Source organism: Heptranchias perlo, chromosome 11 (genome assembly GCF_035084215.1).
Source record: "Heptranchias perlo isolate sHepPer1 chromosome 11, sHepPer1.hap1, whole genome shotgun sequence".
Lineage (NCBI taxonomy): Eukaryota > Metazoa > Chordata > Chondrichthyes > Hexanchiformes > Hexanchidae > Heptranchias > Heptranchias perlo.
The window spans coordinates 68,387,260-68,401,415 of NC_090335.1; the positions used below are offsets into that span (position 1 = coordinate 68,387,260).

At 45.3% G+C, this 14,156-nt stretch overlaps 1 protein-coding gene across 1 annotated transcript in view; it reads right to left on the reverse strand.

The window, feature by feature from the left end:
* Nucleotides 1-12,490, reverse strand: part of ripk4 (receptor-interacting serine-threonine kinase 4) — a 41,782-nt gene extending 29,292 nt beyond the window's left edge. The window contains exon 1 of the mRNA XM_067993325.1: nucleotides 12,200-12,490. Within this exon, the coding sequence (XP_067849426.1) occupies nucleotides 12,200-12,381 (182 nt within the window). The 5' untranslated portion in view covers nucleotides 12,382-12,490. The remainder of the gene's footprint in view (nucleotides 1-12,199) is intronic.
* Between the last annotated feature and the right edge of the window lie 1,666 nt (nucleotides 12,491-14,156).

The window sequence follows — 14,156 nt, forward strand, 5'->3', positions numbered from 1 at the left end:
CCAGAGGAAATAAAGATTCTCTGCATCCACCCTATCGAATCCCTTTATCATTTTAAATACCTCAATTAGATCACCCCTCAACCTTCTAAGCTGAAGGCAAAACAGCTTAATAAATTTACCAGGCAACACACAAAGAGCCCCTTCTGCAACTGTGCTCTTGGTTCCTCTAAAGTGGATAAGGCACATTCTAAACAGGCAGAGCATTCTGGTTAGGGACAGCTGCCATTAAGCTCCAGAATCGCGGAACAGATCCCATTAGGATCAGGGTCGAGGAGAGTCATGTTTAGAGCAGGGAATCGATAAGTTGAATTAATTATTACTGTGAGTTCCCTGACTGCAGTTCAGGCCCGTCTCTGACCCACAGGAAGTGAAAGTGCACAGGCGCAAACGGGGAACGAGACGCACTTTGCTCCCAGGTTGCCAACAGCAGTGCCCGGGAGACCAATCCTCCAATCCGGGAGTCTCCCGGACCATCCGGGAGGGTTGGCAACCCTACTCCCATTACGCGGGGACGGGATATTATAACTAAACAATCATCCAAGGTTCCTGCTCCTGAATCATGCTGGAAAGTTCGCGTGAGAGAGAATTTTGGGCGAGGACAAAATCAGACACAGCTGTGATGTCCTCCTCCGTCAAACTACCTGCTGACATTCACCATCTAGGTCCACCCTCGAAAATATTCACGGGCAAAATACTGTGGAGCAACCACACCCATCTAACTGTATCCAGCACGAGCACAGTCTCATTTTAAATCAGTAACTTCAGAAACGATGGCCATTTGCACACACTGAGGTGTTTAATTTTCTGTGCGCTGTTTTTAATGCGTTGGTTACTGTGGAACTCAGTAATAATTAACTCAGTGTATTGATTCTCTGCTCCAAACACAATTTTCACTGGCCCCGACCTGAATAGGATCCGTTCCGCGATTCTGGAGCTTAATGGCGGATGTTGCAGTCCAGAATGCACTGCATGCTAGAATATGGCTCATCCACTTTAAACTTGCATTAAATTCCTGTGTGAGTTTTTTTTTGTTAATCCACCTAAACAGATCACTCAGTACAATTGAAATGACACCTCCATATCTGTAATAGTCTAGTGCCTGGTCCTTTCTCAGAAACATTACAACCTACTTTGCAATTAATTATTTTGAAACAAAGCAATTATTGCTTTATGGGCAAATCTTACATCCATTTTGCACGCAGCAAAATCCTACGAATACCAATGTGATGAACGGCCAGTTAATTTGCTTGTTGTTGTATTGGTTAAGGGAGGAATGTGGGCCAGGATTTTTGGGATGTGGTGACACTGGCAAGGTTCCATTTATTGCCCATCCCTAGCTGCCCCGAGAAAGACCTTCTTCTCGAGCAGCTGCAGTCCTTTCTACCACAATACTGATAGGTAGCAAGTTCCAGGATTTTAACCCAGAGACGGTGAAGGGATAGAGACACATGTCCAAGTAAGGATAGTGCACTACCTGAAAGGGACCTCATAGAAAGAAGAAAGACTTGGATTTATATAGCACCCATCATTACCTCAGGACATCCTAAAGTGTTTTACAGCCAATCAAGTACTTTTTGAAGTGTAGTCACATGTAGGAAATGCGGCTGTCAATTTGTACACAGCAAGATCCCACAAACAGCAATGTGATAACGACCAGATAATCTGTTTTAGTGATGCGGGATAAATATTGGCCAGGTCACTGGGGTTCCTTTACATCCATCCAAGGCGGGGGCAGATGGGGCCTCGGTTTAACGTCTGATCCGAAAGATAGCACCTCCGACAGTGCAGCACTCCCTCAGTACTGCACTGGGAGTGTCAGTCTGGATTCTGTGATCAAGTCCCTGGAGTGGGGAACCCACAACTTTCTGACTCAAAGGTGAGAGTGCTACCCACTGAGCCACGCCTGGCCCGTAGTTCCCAACTGACGGTGTTTCCCTCAATCAGCGGCTTTGACGTGCTGGTCATATATCCGCGATTGGCCTTCCATATCCACATTTTCCTGATCTCCGGCCGCCTGGGCTGGGACTTGCTCCAGAGAGCCCTGAAAGTTGCATGTGAGCAAATGCTAAGTCCCAAGTGTTTGGCACCCTCAATCTTTGTGCAAGCGCAGTCAGCAGTGGCTGCAGGGTGAAAAGAGGCATCCTGAGCTCTCTGTTCACTGTGACATTGGTCTTCCTTCGTCTCTTTTCTTTCACTTGATTTCTACTCAACTCTTAACATTTTCAATGAGCAGTCCCTCTAACAGTGCAAGCGTCTGCCCCCAGCACCAGACTCCAGTCTCCAGTCTGCCCCCGCCCCCAGCACCAGACTTCAGTCTGCCCCCGCCCCCAGCACCAGACTTCAGTCTGCCCCCTACCCCGAACCCTCCAGCACCAGACCAGACTCCTTATCCAACTCGACCCCACTCTGGTCCAGCTTCTCTTCCTGCCTTCCGTGCACGCTGTTGTGCTCAGTCACGTATCACTGGACTTCCAGGAATGGAAATGTGTTCCTTCAGGTTTTGTTTTCATGATAAGTGTTTCATTTAGTAGAATTTTAGTTTCATTGATGAAGAACACTCTGCAGTCATAGGAGGATTCCGCTATAAAATCTGGAATCTGACTGTCCTTTTAATGAGACGGCTGATCCTCAGGATCCTTTAACTGAGACCCTCGCACGGGTTTTCTCCAGGTCCACACTGATTTTTATTACAACGCGCTGTGGTTTAACTCTAGTTTTAAGTCGGAGAGATGGGGAGTCAGGAGCTCTCGCTTTGGATCAGATCCAATCAGACTTTCTCTCTTTCCCTGCTTACTGGTTAAAGCGGCAGGTATCTCAGGAGTTGAGAGTTGGCCCTACTAATCCCTGGACAACAGGAAACGGTATTCAATGGCCTGCTGCTGGTGCAAAAATCAAGAGGCAATTGTGGATCACATTCATATTTTACACGTGATGGGTATGTAGTACACTTAAAAATGCCAGAAAAATACACTAAAAAGTGTTAAAAAGAAAAATTTCCTAGGAGATAAATTTTGCACCATTAGAACTCATATCCTCTTCAAATGTTTCTAAATCCCCCACTGCAAAAACCTACACTTTGTGTCCGTATGTATTTTTCCCTATAATGTAACTGATGAAATATTGGATATAGCTATAGCTTAAGTTATGTTAAGTTCATATCCCATTGTAGCTACTTTTCATATGTGCGACCATTAGGTTTCAGCTTTCACCAGATAAAAGACAAACAGAATTGTGGAATGTCAGTCTTACGCACCAATAAAAGAAAATCCAGTGTAATAAAAAGGAATTTAACTTACTTAGTCAAATGTAAGGAATCTTACACCAGGTTATAATTGTTGGACTATAACCTGGTGTTGTAAGATTCCTTACATTTGTCCACCCCAGTCCATCACCGGCATCTCCACATTATTACTTAGTCAAAGCAGTTGTTCATAGGCCTTTATTCAGAGTGGTTTTTCAACAACTTGCATTTATATAGCACCTTTAACGTATTAAAAAAACCCACCCCCAGGCACTTCACAGAAGCGTAATTAGACAAAAATTGACATTGAATCAAAGAAGGAGGCATTAGGAGGGTTTGACTAAAAGCTTGGTCAAAGAGGTAGGTTTTAAAGACAACTTAAGAACGCAAGAAATAGGAGCAGGTGTAGGCCATACGGCCCCTCGAGCCTGCTCCGCCATTCAACAAGATCATGGCTGATCTTCTACCTCAACGCCATTTTCCTGCACTATCCCCATATCCTGTGATGCCTTTAATAATTAGAAATCTATTGATCTCTGTTTTGAATGTACTCAATGACTGAACCTCCACAGCCCTCTGGGGTAGAGAATTCCATAGATTCACCACCCTCTGAGTGAAGAAATTTCTCCTCATCTCAGTCCTAAATGGCCTACCCTTTATTCTGAGACTGTGACCCCTGGTCCTAGACTCCCCAGCCAGGGGAAACATCCTCCCTGCATCAACCCTGTCGAGCCCTGTGAGAATTTTGTATGTTTCAATGAGATCACCTCTCATTCTTCTAAACTCTAGAGAATACAGGCCTGGTCTACTCAATCTCTCCTCATACGACAATCCCGCCATCCCAGGAATCAGTCTGGTGAACCTTCGTTGCAATCCCTCTATGGCAGGTATAGAGGAGTGAAAGGAGAGAGAGGTGGGGAGGTGGAGAACTTTAGGAGTTTTTCGGTGCAGTTATTTTTGAGCTGTCAGTTTATTTTTTTATAAGAGCTGGATCAGTTATTTTTGAAGTTGATGATCAGTTTTTCTGAGTTTTGTAGGTTGAGATATATAGGAATCTGACGATGGCATTTCCTGTAACATTGTTGCTCTAGTCTTGTTCAGTGGAACACGGAGGTGCAGTCACAGTAAGCCCGGGTGAGTTACTGTAATGCATCCTGTAGATTGTACACACTGCAGTGCGCTCGTGCTGGAGGAGCACGGATGTCGAGTCCAGGGGAGGGACACTGGGAGAACTTCGAATAGTGCCCCGGAATCTTTAAGCGGCTCCTGAGCGGAGGTACTTGGTTTAACAACTCATCTGAAGGGCAGCACCTCCCAACAATACAGCACTCCCTCGGTACTGCGCTTAGCAAGAAAGCGACATACAGAGAAATCCCACCGGCCACTCTATCCTACTCTGTGGCCTGAATATCACTGTGAACAGCGTTCTTGTGTGAACACTTAATGCATCAGGTATTTGCATCAAATTCTTCTTTATTTTAATGGAGGTGTTAACTCATTTCAAAAAAACGGTTAATGCCTCAGTTAAAATAGCAGAGGATGGGTGTGGTGGGGGCGGGGGGTAATTTTATACAAGTGCACTGAGCATCACTAACAGTAACTTCCAGGCTCATATCTTGAATTAGAATCTCACCATCAGCATACCTTGGGGGGAGGGAGGCAGGGAGTGGAAATAGTTATAAAGAATTCTGATTAACCTTCTGCTTTCGAGGTGGGAGGGGGGTGGGGGAGGGTCATTTCATTTCCACAATCAGTATTGATGGTCTGAATGTCGTCATGAGGAGTTATAGATCAGACAGAGAGTATGGGGAATTGGCATGAGTAGAGCTACAGTCATGAATTGGCTTCAGCTACTGCGTCATTCCCAGTGTTAACTTAGCTTCCTCGCACCATTGTGCTCGGTAACCCCAGCCAGCACTTGTGTGTTACTGGCTGTATCTGTACCATTGTTAACCCTTAAACTGCTGAGACTCCTTAACGGCCTCATGCGTAAAGCCACTGCCCAGTGAGGACCAGGCCATACAGAAGGTCCAGTATTTGCACTTAACTAACCCCCCCTCCCAACGAATTGTTCACACGTTTGCTGTGGGCTCGGAGAGACCGTTTACAAAGGATCGGCCAAACTCTCTGGGTGCCAAACTGGTCTGAAACCCGTTAATGTTATTACGTCACGATGCGCGATCAACAATGACATGGTGCTCAGAGTGCAAGGCACACGACAGTTTGTAAAACATTCAGCTAAAATTTAATGGGAAAACCACAAAGCAATCTTACCCACCGCGCTGGCAAAATTCCAGACCTGTCCTCACTCCACTGTGCACTTTTAACCCTGAACTTCAGAAGGCCATGTTTACACTGCAGTCTGGGATCCACTCAGTTCACTTCAGCAGTTCCCGTGCGATGCGCTCCGAGAACACTTGCCCCAGCCCCCACTCACACACTGGCCGTAGTGTCACAGCAAAACAGTTCCCACTTCACTGCCAAACAGTTAGCGTGTGAATGCGCCCTTAGCTAATCTCAGCTGGGTCAGATACTACAGCACAATTAGCCTCCAAAGTCAGCCAGGATTTCTACTGCTGACTGCAGTCCACTGACCCGTGCTAGAAAGTACACAGGTGTAGATTCTGGGTGAGAATCAGGCTTCGTTACGATGCCCCAATGTTTGAATCATCTGCCAATACCCACCGTCCAAGAATGGCCACTTGGGTGAAATGCCAGGGAGCTGCATGGGGAATTGTACCTGAGCAAGAGTCAGATGGGGAGGGGTGAGCAAAGAGACTTTTTTGACAAGTTTCTTACACTGCCAACAGTTCCAAGCAAATTCTCATCACAAACAATCTGAACCTGAAAACAGCATTAATATTACAGTAATAAAGTTACCCAATTAAATATAGACTTATTTCTGTTATACATTAGCCCTACAGAACTAAAATACACACAAAGTACATAATGGAAACACTTTCAGCTTTTTCTGTAGTCTTTATTTCCTCCTATTCATCTTTTCTAAAATCAGATTTTACATTTATTCCTCCTACCTAATCTCACTTATCCTCTTTCCCCCTTTTCCCTAAAATAAGCGAAGCTTCCCTCATTTCTTCTTTCCCTCTCTGCATATTGGAGGTCGGAACAAATTTTGAACAGCTGGATTTTCGTTGGGTTCAAACCGCCAATATTTTTCAGCCAGAGTAAAAGGCCAGACTTGGTGGATTGACATGGTCACAAGCCAAGGGTACACGTGTACAGGGTACACGTACATCGGGTACGTGTATACCATCAGCAGATCAAACCCCACAGCCCAACAGCGTCTGGACTAAGGGTTAATAGCCCTCACTCACACTGTCAGGTTCAGTAACCCCAACCAGCCAGTGTCCTCACTCAGGTCATTAGTGTTTAAACAAAGATATGGGAAAACAACCACAGAAATAATCTGGGAAAAAAATTACTGCTAATCCCTGTTCTTTGGAACAGTTTGATTTTTTTTAAAGATTCTGATGCCCAGCCTCCTCTTTTAAGATACCAATACAGTCGTATCACATTGTTCTTTCCCTCCTCCTCTCCTAAAAAGGTGCTGACTTCATGATGGAGTAAGGTTCCACAAGCAATGGCAGCCTTCCAGAACCCCACCCACCGTGTGCCAGCCTGGACACCAAATGTCGGTCGGCTACTCTACCATAGAGGGCATCATAGTCCCGCCTGCTCCCACATCTGTACAGATGCATTGTACACATGGGGTGAGGTCACTGGATAATGATCAGGATCAGGAATCCTGGCTGCTTCCTCGTCCCCCTTTTCCTATCCCAGGGGAACTGAGGCCAACAGTAATGCCTCAGCTGCCCCTCCTGCTGAGGTCGGCTAACTCAGCAAGATCTGCAGGGCTCAGTTATTCATCGCCTTTATCAGCTAAACCCACAAAAGGAGCTGGCCATACTTATCGTTTCTTCATTTAAAAAAAAGCTCCAAATAATCATACATTTGACCATCTCGTCTATTCGATTTATGCAAACCCGATTTCCGCTGTCGCAGTTGTCTGAAAGCAGCTCGATTTTGGGTGGGAGCTCAGTGTTCGGTACCGAGGTTAAACGATACGACTGTGATGTTATTCGCGACAAAAGCAGCCAAGCTTTGGGAGACGCAGACTGTTAAAAGGGTGGGACAATTCAAGGGCACCCGTTTTGACTGAACATCACACCACAAGCCTTTGTTTATCTTTAATATAAAAAGAACAATGTACAGGACTTTGTGCTCTTAGCAGGATATAAATAGTGTAATACAAAATCTATTTGAAGGTGTGATAGGTCTTTCCCTGCAATCTTCCCCCTTCCTTGGGAATACGGTGCTACGAAGAACATGAACCTCATGGTATTGAAATCAAAATAACAACGTCCTTCCCTTCACTCTGAAATCAAGGTTCCAAATAACATTGTCCTCTCTAATCCATTCTTTTGCAGGATCTAAAAGAACACCTTGTTATTTTTTGTGTTAGATACTTTTCTCAGGTCCAATACCTCAGACTACTACGGAAGGCAAGTCCTCAATGGCTATTACCTGGAGTTTACCCGTCCTATATCTAGAGCATTTGCAGCTAGTCCAGGGATTTGGACAGAAAATCCTTGGTATGTATTTTTTGGCCGCCGGTTATTATCGCAAACACTCAGGTTATCTTACCCAACATCGAAAAGAAAGAACTTGCATTTATATAGCGCCTTTCACAACCTCAGGACTTCCCAAAGCACTTTACAGCCAACGAGCATGTGTTTTTTTTTTAAGTGTAGTCACTGTTGTAATGTAAGTAACGCGGCAGCCAATTTGCACACGGCAAGATCCCACAAACAGCAATGAGATAATGACCAGATAATCTGTTTTTTTAAAAACGATTTTGGTTGAGGGATAAATATTGGCCAAGACACTGGGGAGAACTTCCCTGCTCACCTTCGAAATAGTGCCTGGAATCGTTTACGTCTACCTGAAAAGGCAGATGAGGCCTTTGTTTAACGTCTCATCTGACAGTGCAGCACCGAAGTGTTATAGGAACAGGAGTAGGCCATTCAGCCCCTCGTGCCTGCTCCGCCATTTGATAAGATCATGGCTGATCTGTGATCTAACTCCATATACCTGCCTTTGGCCCATATCCCTTAATACCTATGGTTGCCAAAAAGCTATCCATCTCAGTTGAGCTAGTATCGATTGCCGTTTGCCGAAGAGAGTTCCAAACTTCTACCACCCTGTGTGTGTAGATTATGTGCTCAAATCTCTGGATTGGGACTTGAACCCACAACCTTCTCACTCAGAGGAGAGACTGGTACCACCGAGCCTGGATTATGTACTCAAGCCTTTGCCAAGTCTGATACTTCAGTAGGCAGTAGAATAATATTCACTTGATCATCGCTTAGGTTAAAACATGTTACAGTCTTATTAAACAGTAATTGGATAAATTTATGTAAGTTACAGTTTAACCAACCCTCCTTGGAAGATAGAAAAATAACAGACACATCCGCTGAGCGACACTGCAGCATAAATATGGCTGGACAGAAATTTGCTGAATATTAATCTCTACACAGCAGTTTGTTGCTGACCATCCATACAGTGCCTCTCACCTATCCTTCTCTCTCTGGTCACTTCTTAATTTTAACAAGACAAGACAAAGAAATATCGGAACAACTGAAATTTAAATGCACGTCTTAACTTCAGAAAGAGTTGCCAATCGAGTACATGTACGCAAATAAAACCAACGAGATGCTTGTATTTGAATGGAGTGGCTTGGCCTCTCCCTCAGATATTTGGCTAGACATAACGCCTCTGTACAGGAGCCATTGTATCGAAACAAGCTGGCCTGCTGTCTGTGAGTAAATCTGGTTTTTAGCCCCAGAACAGAAAGAAAGAAACCAATACCATGATACATCAAAGACAAAAGTGACACATTCCCTGCCTCCTCCTTTTAATCTCCAGGCTTTTAAAATCCAATCTTGGCTAATCACTCCTTCCTTATTTTCTTCATCTTTAAGCCCATTCCTTTCAAGCTCGGTGCTGTCCTGAATGGAGGACCTTAGCCCTTCACCTAGGTTTCTCATTACATAAAATGGCACCATTGAGACGCAGGGACCCGAAACATGCGCTGCCCCACAGAATGCGATGCAGGTTTGAGCAGAAGATGATATCAGCATCACTGCTCCAGCAACACTGCACAGCAGCCCCAAAGTGACACCATCTGTGGAACAAAACATGTGTTGCAGAAAATAAACTCGGCCTTGCAGCGACCAGGACTATTACCAAATGTCAGGGAGCGGGGCAAACGTAGGTTTGATCACCACACCAGTGAGCAGAGTCTGCAGCAGGTCCCTGCAGCGGAGGGTAGAAATTGGGAACAGCGGAAGTCACCTCCCCGGACAGTGCCTAGGGCCTCCAGGTGGTCAATTAGCAGAGATATCGGAACTAATCTGGGTTTAGAATCAGTATCCACCCTTCGTAGGGCAGAGGCACAAAAGGCAAAATAGACCTGAAGATTTGGGGCATGACCTACAGGAAATAATTGAAGAATGAAGTCCCCAGGAAGGATCGGAGATGGTTACGATAAAGACTTAAGAAAACTCAACTCAATAAAATGAAACTTGGAGCTCGCCTCTTGGCCCAGTCATTGGACACCACGTGGTATGGCACTGAGTCATACAAACAAAGAAGGTCCCAGGTTAGATTCTTAGTTTGTCCTGAGTTAGCTGATTGCTATCAGGGCCATGGTGGAGGGACTGGAGTTAGTCATAGTGCCTTTAGGTCAGCTACTGAGCACTGTACAGTGACCTCCGCTGGAAAGAGAGTAGGGTCAAATAGGGTTAAAGGGCACAATGCCCTACAATCTCACAGTTGGGTGAGGTATGGGGATCAGCCAGTGCATGTGGGACTGTACCCCTAAATAAGTCAGTGTCTTAAGGAGAAACGGCAAATGATTTTTTAAAAATAGGAGACAGTATTATAGGGTATATGTTAAAGAATGAGTCTCATCATCATTACCCTTCAAAACAATACTGAAGCACCTTTTCAATTAGGGAGGCACATATGATATTCCCATAATTACAGAAACATCATATTGTACCCCACATTGGGTCAGCTCCTCAACAGCTGTACATTCAATAAATTCCTATCTAGCTCTGCGTATTCCAAAGGCATTTTTACACTGAAATGGAGAGCCACTGACATCAAATGGACCATCGAAGGGGCTCTTCGATCATAAAAAGGACCCAATGCCCAGGGACCTGATGACATGGGAAGCATCGATTTTCGTGGGTCTCGGGAGTCGCTGTTAGGCCTCCGGTTACAAGTGGAGACACCGGAGCCAGAGTTGCTCCCTTTAAGCTATGGAAATTTTGAGAACCGACAAACATTGATTGGAGCGGTGGCAGAAAGTAAGATAAAGAGAGAGGAGGACTGCGTATAAAGCCTGGGAGCGCTCTCAATTTCAATGCTGCTTCTCCTCCGGAATCCCGATGACAATGTAAGAGTGCCGTGAATCAATTCTGTCTTGCGCTCGTTAAAGGGGGCCGGGGAGGGGTTTTTTATCTCTAAATTAATCAACTGGAATCTACAGAAGTCTGGCTGAGGCGAATACTCGTTAATGGGGTGTTTTGTTCAGTGTCTGTCTGCATCGTTCACCTGAGGAAGGAGGTAGCCTCCGAAAGCTTGTGAATTTAAAATAAAATTGCTGGACTATAACTTGGTGTTGTAAAATTGTTTACAATTGTCTGCAGCATGAGGGGACCATCTCCTCCACGCTGTAACCTTTAGACCCAGAGCATACACAACAGAACAACAAGAAAAAGTAACAGGGGCAAAAAAACAAACAAGCAGGAAGAGTTAAATTGGAAATCAGGCTGCCCTGAATGGCCTAGTGAGTAAAAGGCCTAGTGTAATACAACAACAATTTGCATTTATATAGCACCTTTAACACAATAAAATGTGTCATGGCACTTCACAGAAGTGTAATTAGACAAAAATTGACATAGGACAGGAGACCAAAAGCTTGGTCAAAGAGGTGGGTTTTAAGGAGCGTCTTAAAGGAGGAGAGAGAGGTAAAGAGGCGGAGAGGTTTAGGGAGGGAATTCCAGAGCTTACAGCCTAGACAGCCGAAGACACAGCCAGCAGCGGTGGGGCGAAGGAAATCAGGGATGCACAAAAGACCAGAGTTGGAGGAACAGGAGTAGGCCATTCAGCTGTATCTTGACTCTATCTACCCGGGTGGTAGGGCTGGAGGAAGTTACAGAGATAGGTTACAAAGCCACATAAGATCATAAGGTCCCAGGTTTGATCCTCTGTGCAAAGTTAACTGATCTCAATGGGCGAAGGCAGTCAGCTAGGGTTCCATATTCCACGTCTCCATGAATACATATATAGCCGTGGGGTAGGACAGGGTCAGACTTGTCTATTAGTCCCTCCACAGTTCAATATCTGGTTGACAATCATTGCCCGAACTCGCACATGAAGACTGCCAACTGGGCCAGATACCAGGTGAAACCGTCTTTGATCAGGAGTCGACACCTTCAGGAGAGGAGGAGCGATAACTTGGGGGAAGGGGGAGGGGAAGTAAACCTTGATCGCGATAATGTTTGCAGATGTCAGAACAGATCCAATAATGGTTAATGGGATCTTCATTTCAACATCGCTCTGTGATACAAATCTCACGGGAAACCATTTCCTTCATACTGGAAGCTTCAGACCCAGAGCGCACACAACAGAAGAAAGAAACAGGAACAGCAATAAAATAAACAGACAGGGAAAGGGTTAAACTGAAAGCCATGCATGCTCCGCACTCCCTTTACGTCCAACACTCTCACTTACTGCTGTAAACACGGCAGACAACTATTTTGATTTTGAGAGCATTTTAACATACATCAGTTTAATGGCTGGCGCACCCACCACCAGGAATTTTCATCCCTTCAGCCATGAATACGAGACTCAAAATCAGCAACTTACTTCTCGTCAACATGGAGACTCGGGGGACACTTGATGGCCAGCCATGTTTTCCAGTTAACGTGACGAACCTTGTAAACCTGTCCAAAACCACCAGATCCAATTTTTTCCCAGCTCCCAAACTCATCAGAGTCAAAGGTCTTTAGCAGCCCCATTGCCCAGGAGGACTGCTCCTGTTTCTCCATAGTTCAAAACGTTCCTTTTTCAATTCCCAAACACTCCTTCTCCTCCCTTCTGGTGTGTGTGCATGTGTCTCCTTTTTTTCAGTGAATAGTTGCTGCACAATCTGTCTGGTCAGGTGTTCAAGGTGTGTTCATTAACTCAACACTGACATCACTTCCTATTGCAGCACACAGGTTACCAACCCTTCAGGAATTTGCAGGCCTCTCCTGTGTGTTTTAACCCCTCCCCCCCAAGCTTCCAGCACTGGACGCAGAACTCAGCAAAAAGCACACTTACTTATTCAGTGCTCCCAAATTACAGTCAGATTTTCCCTGCGTAATTTTTTTTCCCTCCCCCCTGTTCAGTCCTTTCCCCTGTACAAACATTCCAATATGAGGAAGAATTTACAAGGCTCAAGGCCCGAGTTGTAATTAAATTCACTGGAGACCACCCACCCAGTGCTCACTGACTTACACTGGCTCCCAATCCACCAACGTCTCAAATTTAATATTCTCATCCCTCCATGACCTCGCCCCTCCCTATCTCTGTCAGCTCCTCCAGCCCTACAACCCTCCGAGTTCTCTGCGCTCCTCCAATTCTGGCCTCTTGCGCATCCCCGATTTTCACTGCCCCACCATTAACGGCCGTGCCTTCAGCTGCCTAGACCCCTAAGCTCTGGAAACCCTTCCCAAACCTCTCCGCCTCTCCACCTACCTCTCTCTCCTCCTTTAAGACACCACTTGAAACCTACCTCTTTGACCAAGCTTTATGTCACATGTCCTAATATTTACTTATGTGGCTCGGTGTCAGATTTTGTCTGATAATGCTCCTGTGAAGCACCTTGGGAGGTTTTACTATATTAAAGGCACGATATAAATGCATGTTGTTGTTGTTGTTGTTGTTGTTGTTGACTGCTCTGGATCCCAGACCTTTTGATTGTCACAAACTCTTCATTTACTCTGTTTGCTACAAAATATACCAGTAAACTAAGTGATGAGATAAGCGTATGTGTGTTAAAAAAAAATTGGTCCCGATTGTACAGAAATGAAAGTGTCTCCCTCAAAGCAAGAGTGAGTTGAAGTCCTGTGAATAAACCATTCAGCGATCAAGGTCGGTCAAGCCTCATTCAATTAAAATGAGAGCAACTTCCTTTGGATTGAATGTCACTGATCAATTCACTCAGCTCCATGGGGTAGGATATCTCCAGGGGGTCCCCAATCTCCCACCGTCACTTCCGCAGAAGGTCAGCAAAAGCCCCGAAGGAACGGCTGTTTCATTGAATCGTTTAGCACGAAAGGAGGCCATTCGGCCCATCATGCCTGTGCTGGCTCTTTGAAGGAGCTATCCACTTCCCTGCTCTTTCCCCATAGCCCTGCAATTTTTTTTCTTTTCGAGTATTGATCCAATTTCCTTTTGAAAGTTACTATTGAATCTGCTTCCACCACCCTTTCAGGCCATAACAACTCGCTGCGTAAAAATATCTCTCCTCGTCTCCCCTCTGTTTACACTATTTCTCCAGGGTTTCTGCCGGTCTTCCGCTAAAGTTATAGCGGAAGGTAAGGAGAACTGTCCTCTCCCCTCCCCCACCCCGCTGTGCAAATTACTGATGCGTGTGTCTCACTCATCTTGATCTCAATTCTTACTCCCAAAATATTCCAGGTGTTGACTGCTGAAAGAGAGAGCAAGAGGAGCGGGGAAGGGCTCCCTTGAAGACTCAATGAGCTTATTATCCCGATGGCCCAGGTTCAATGACCAGTCGGTGCTGAATTAGCTGATACTCAGCTGGGGAGGCAGTGAG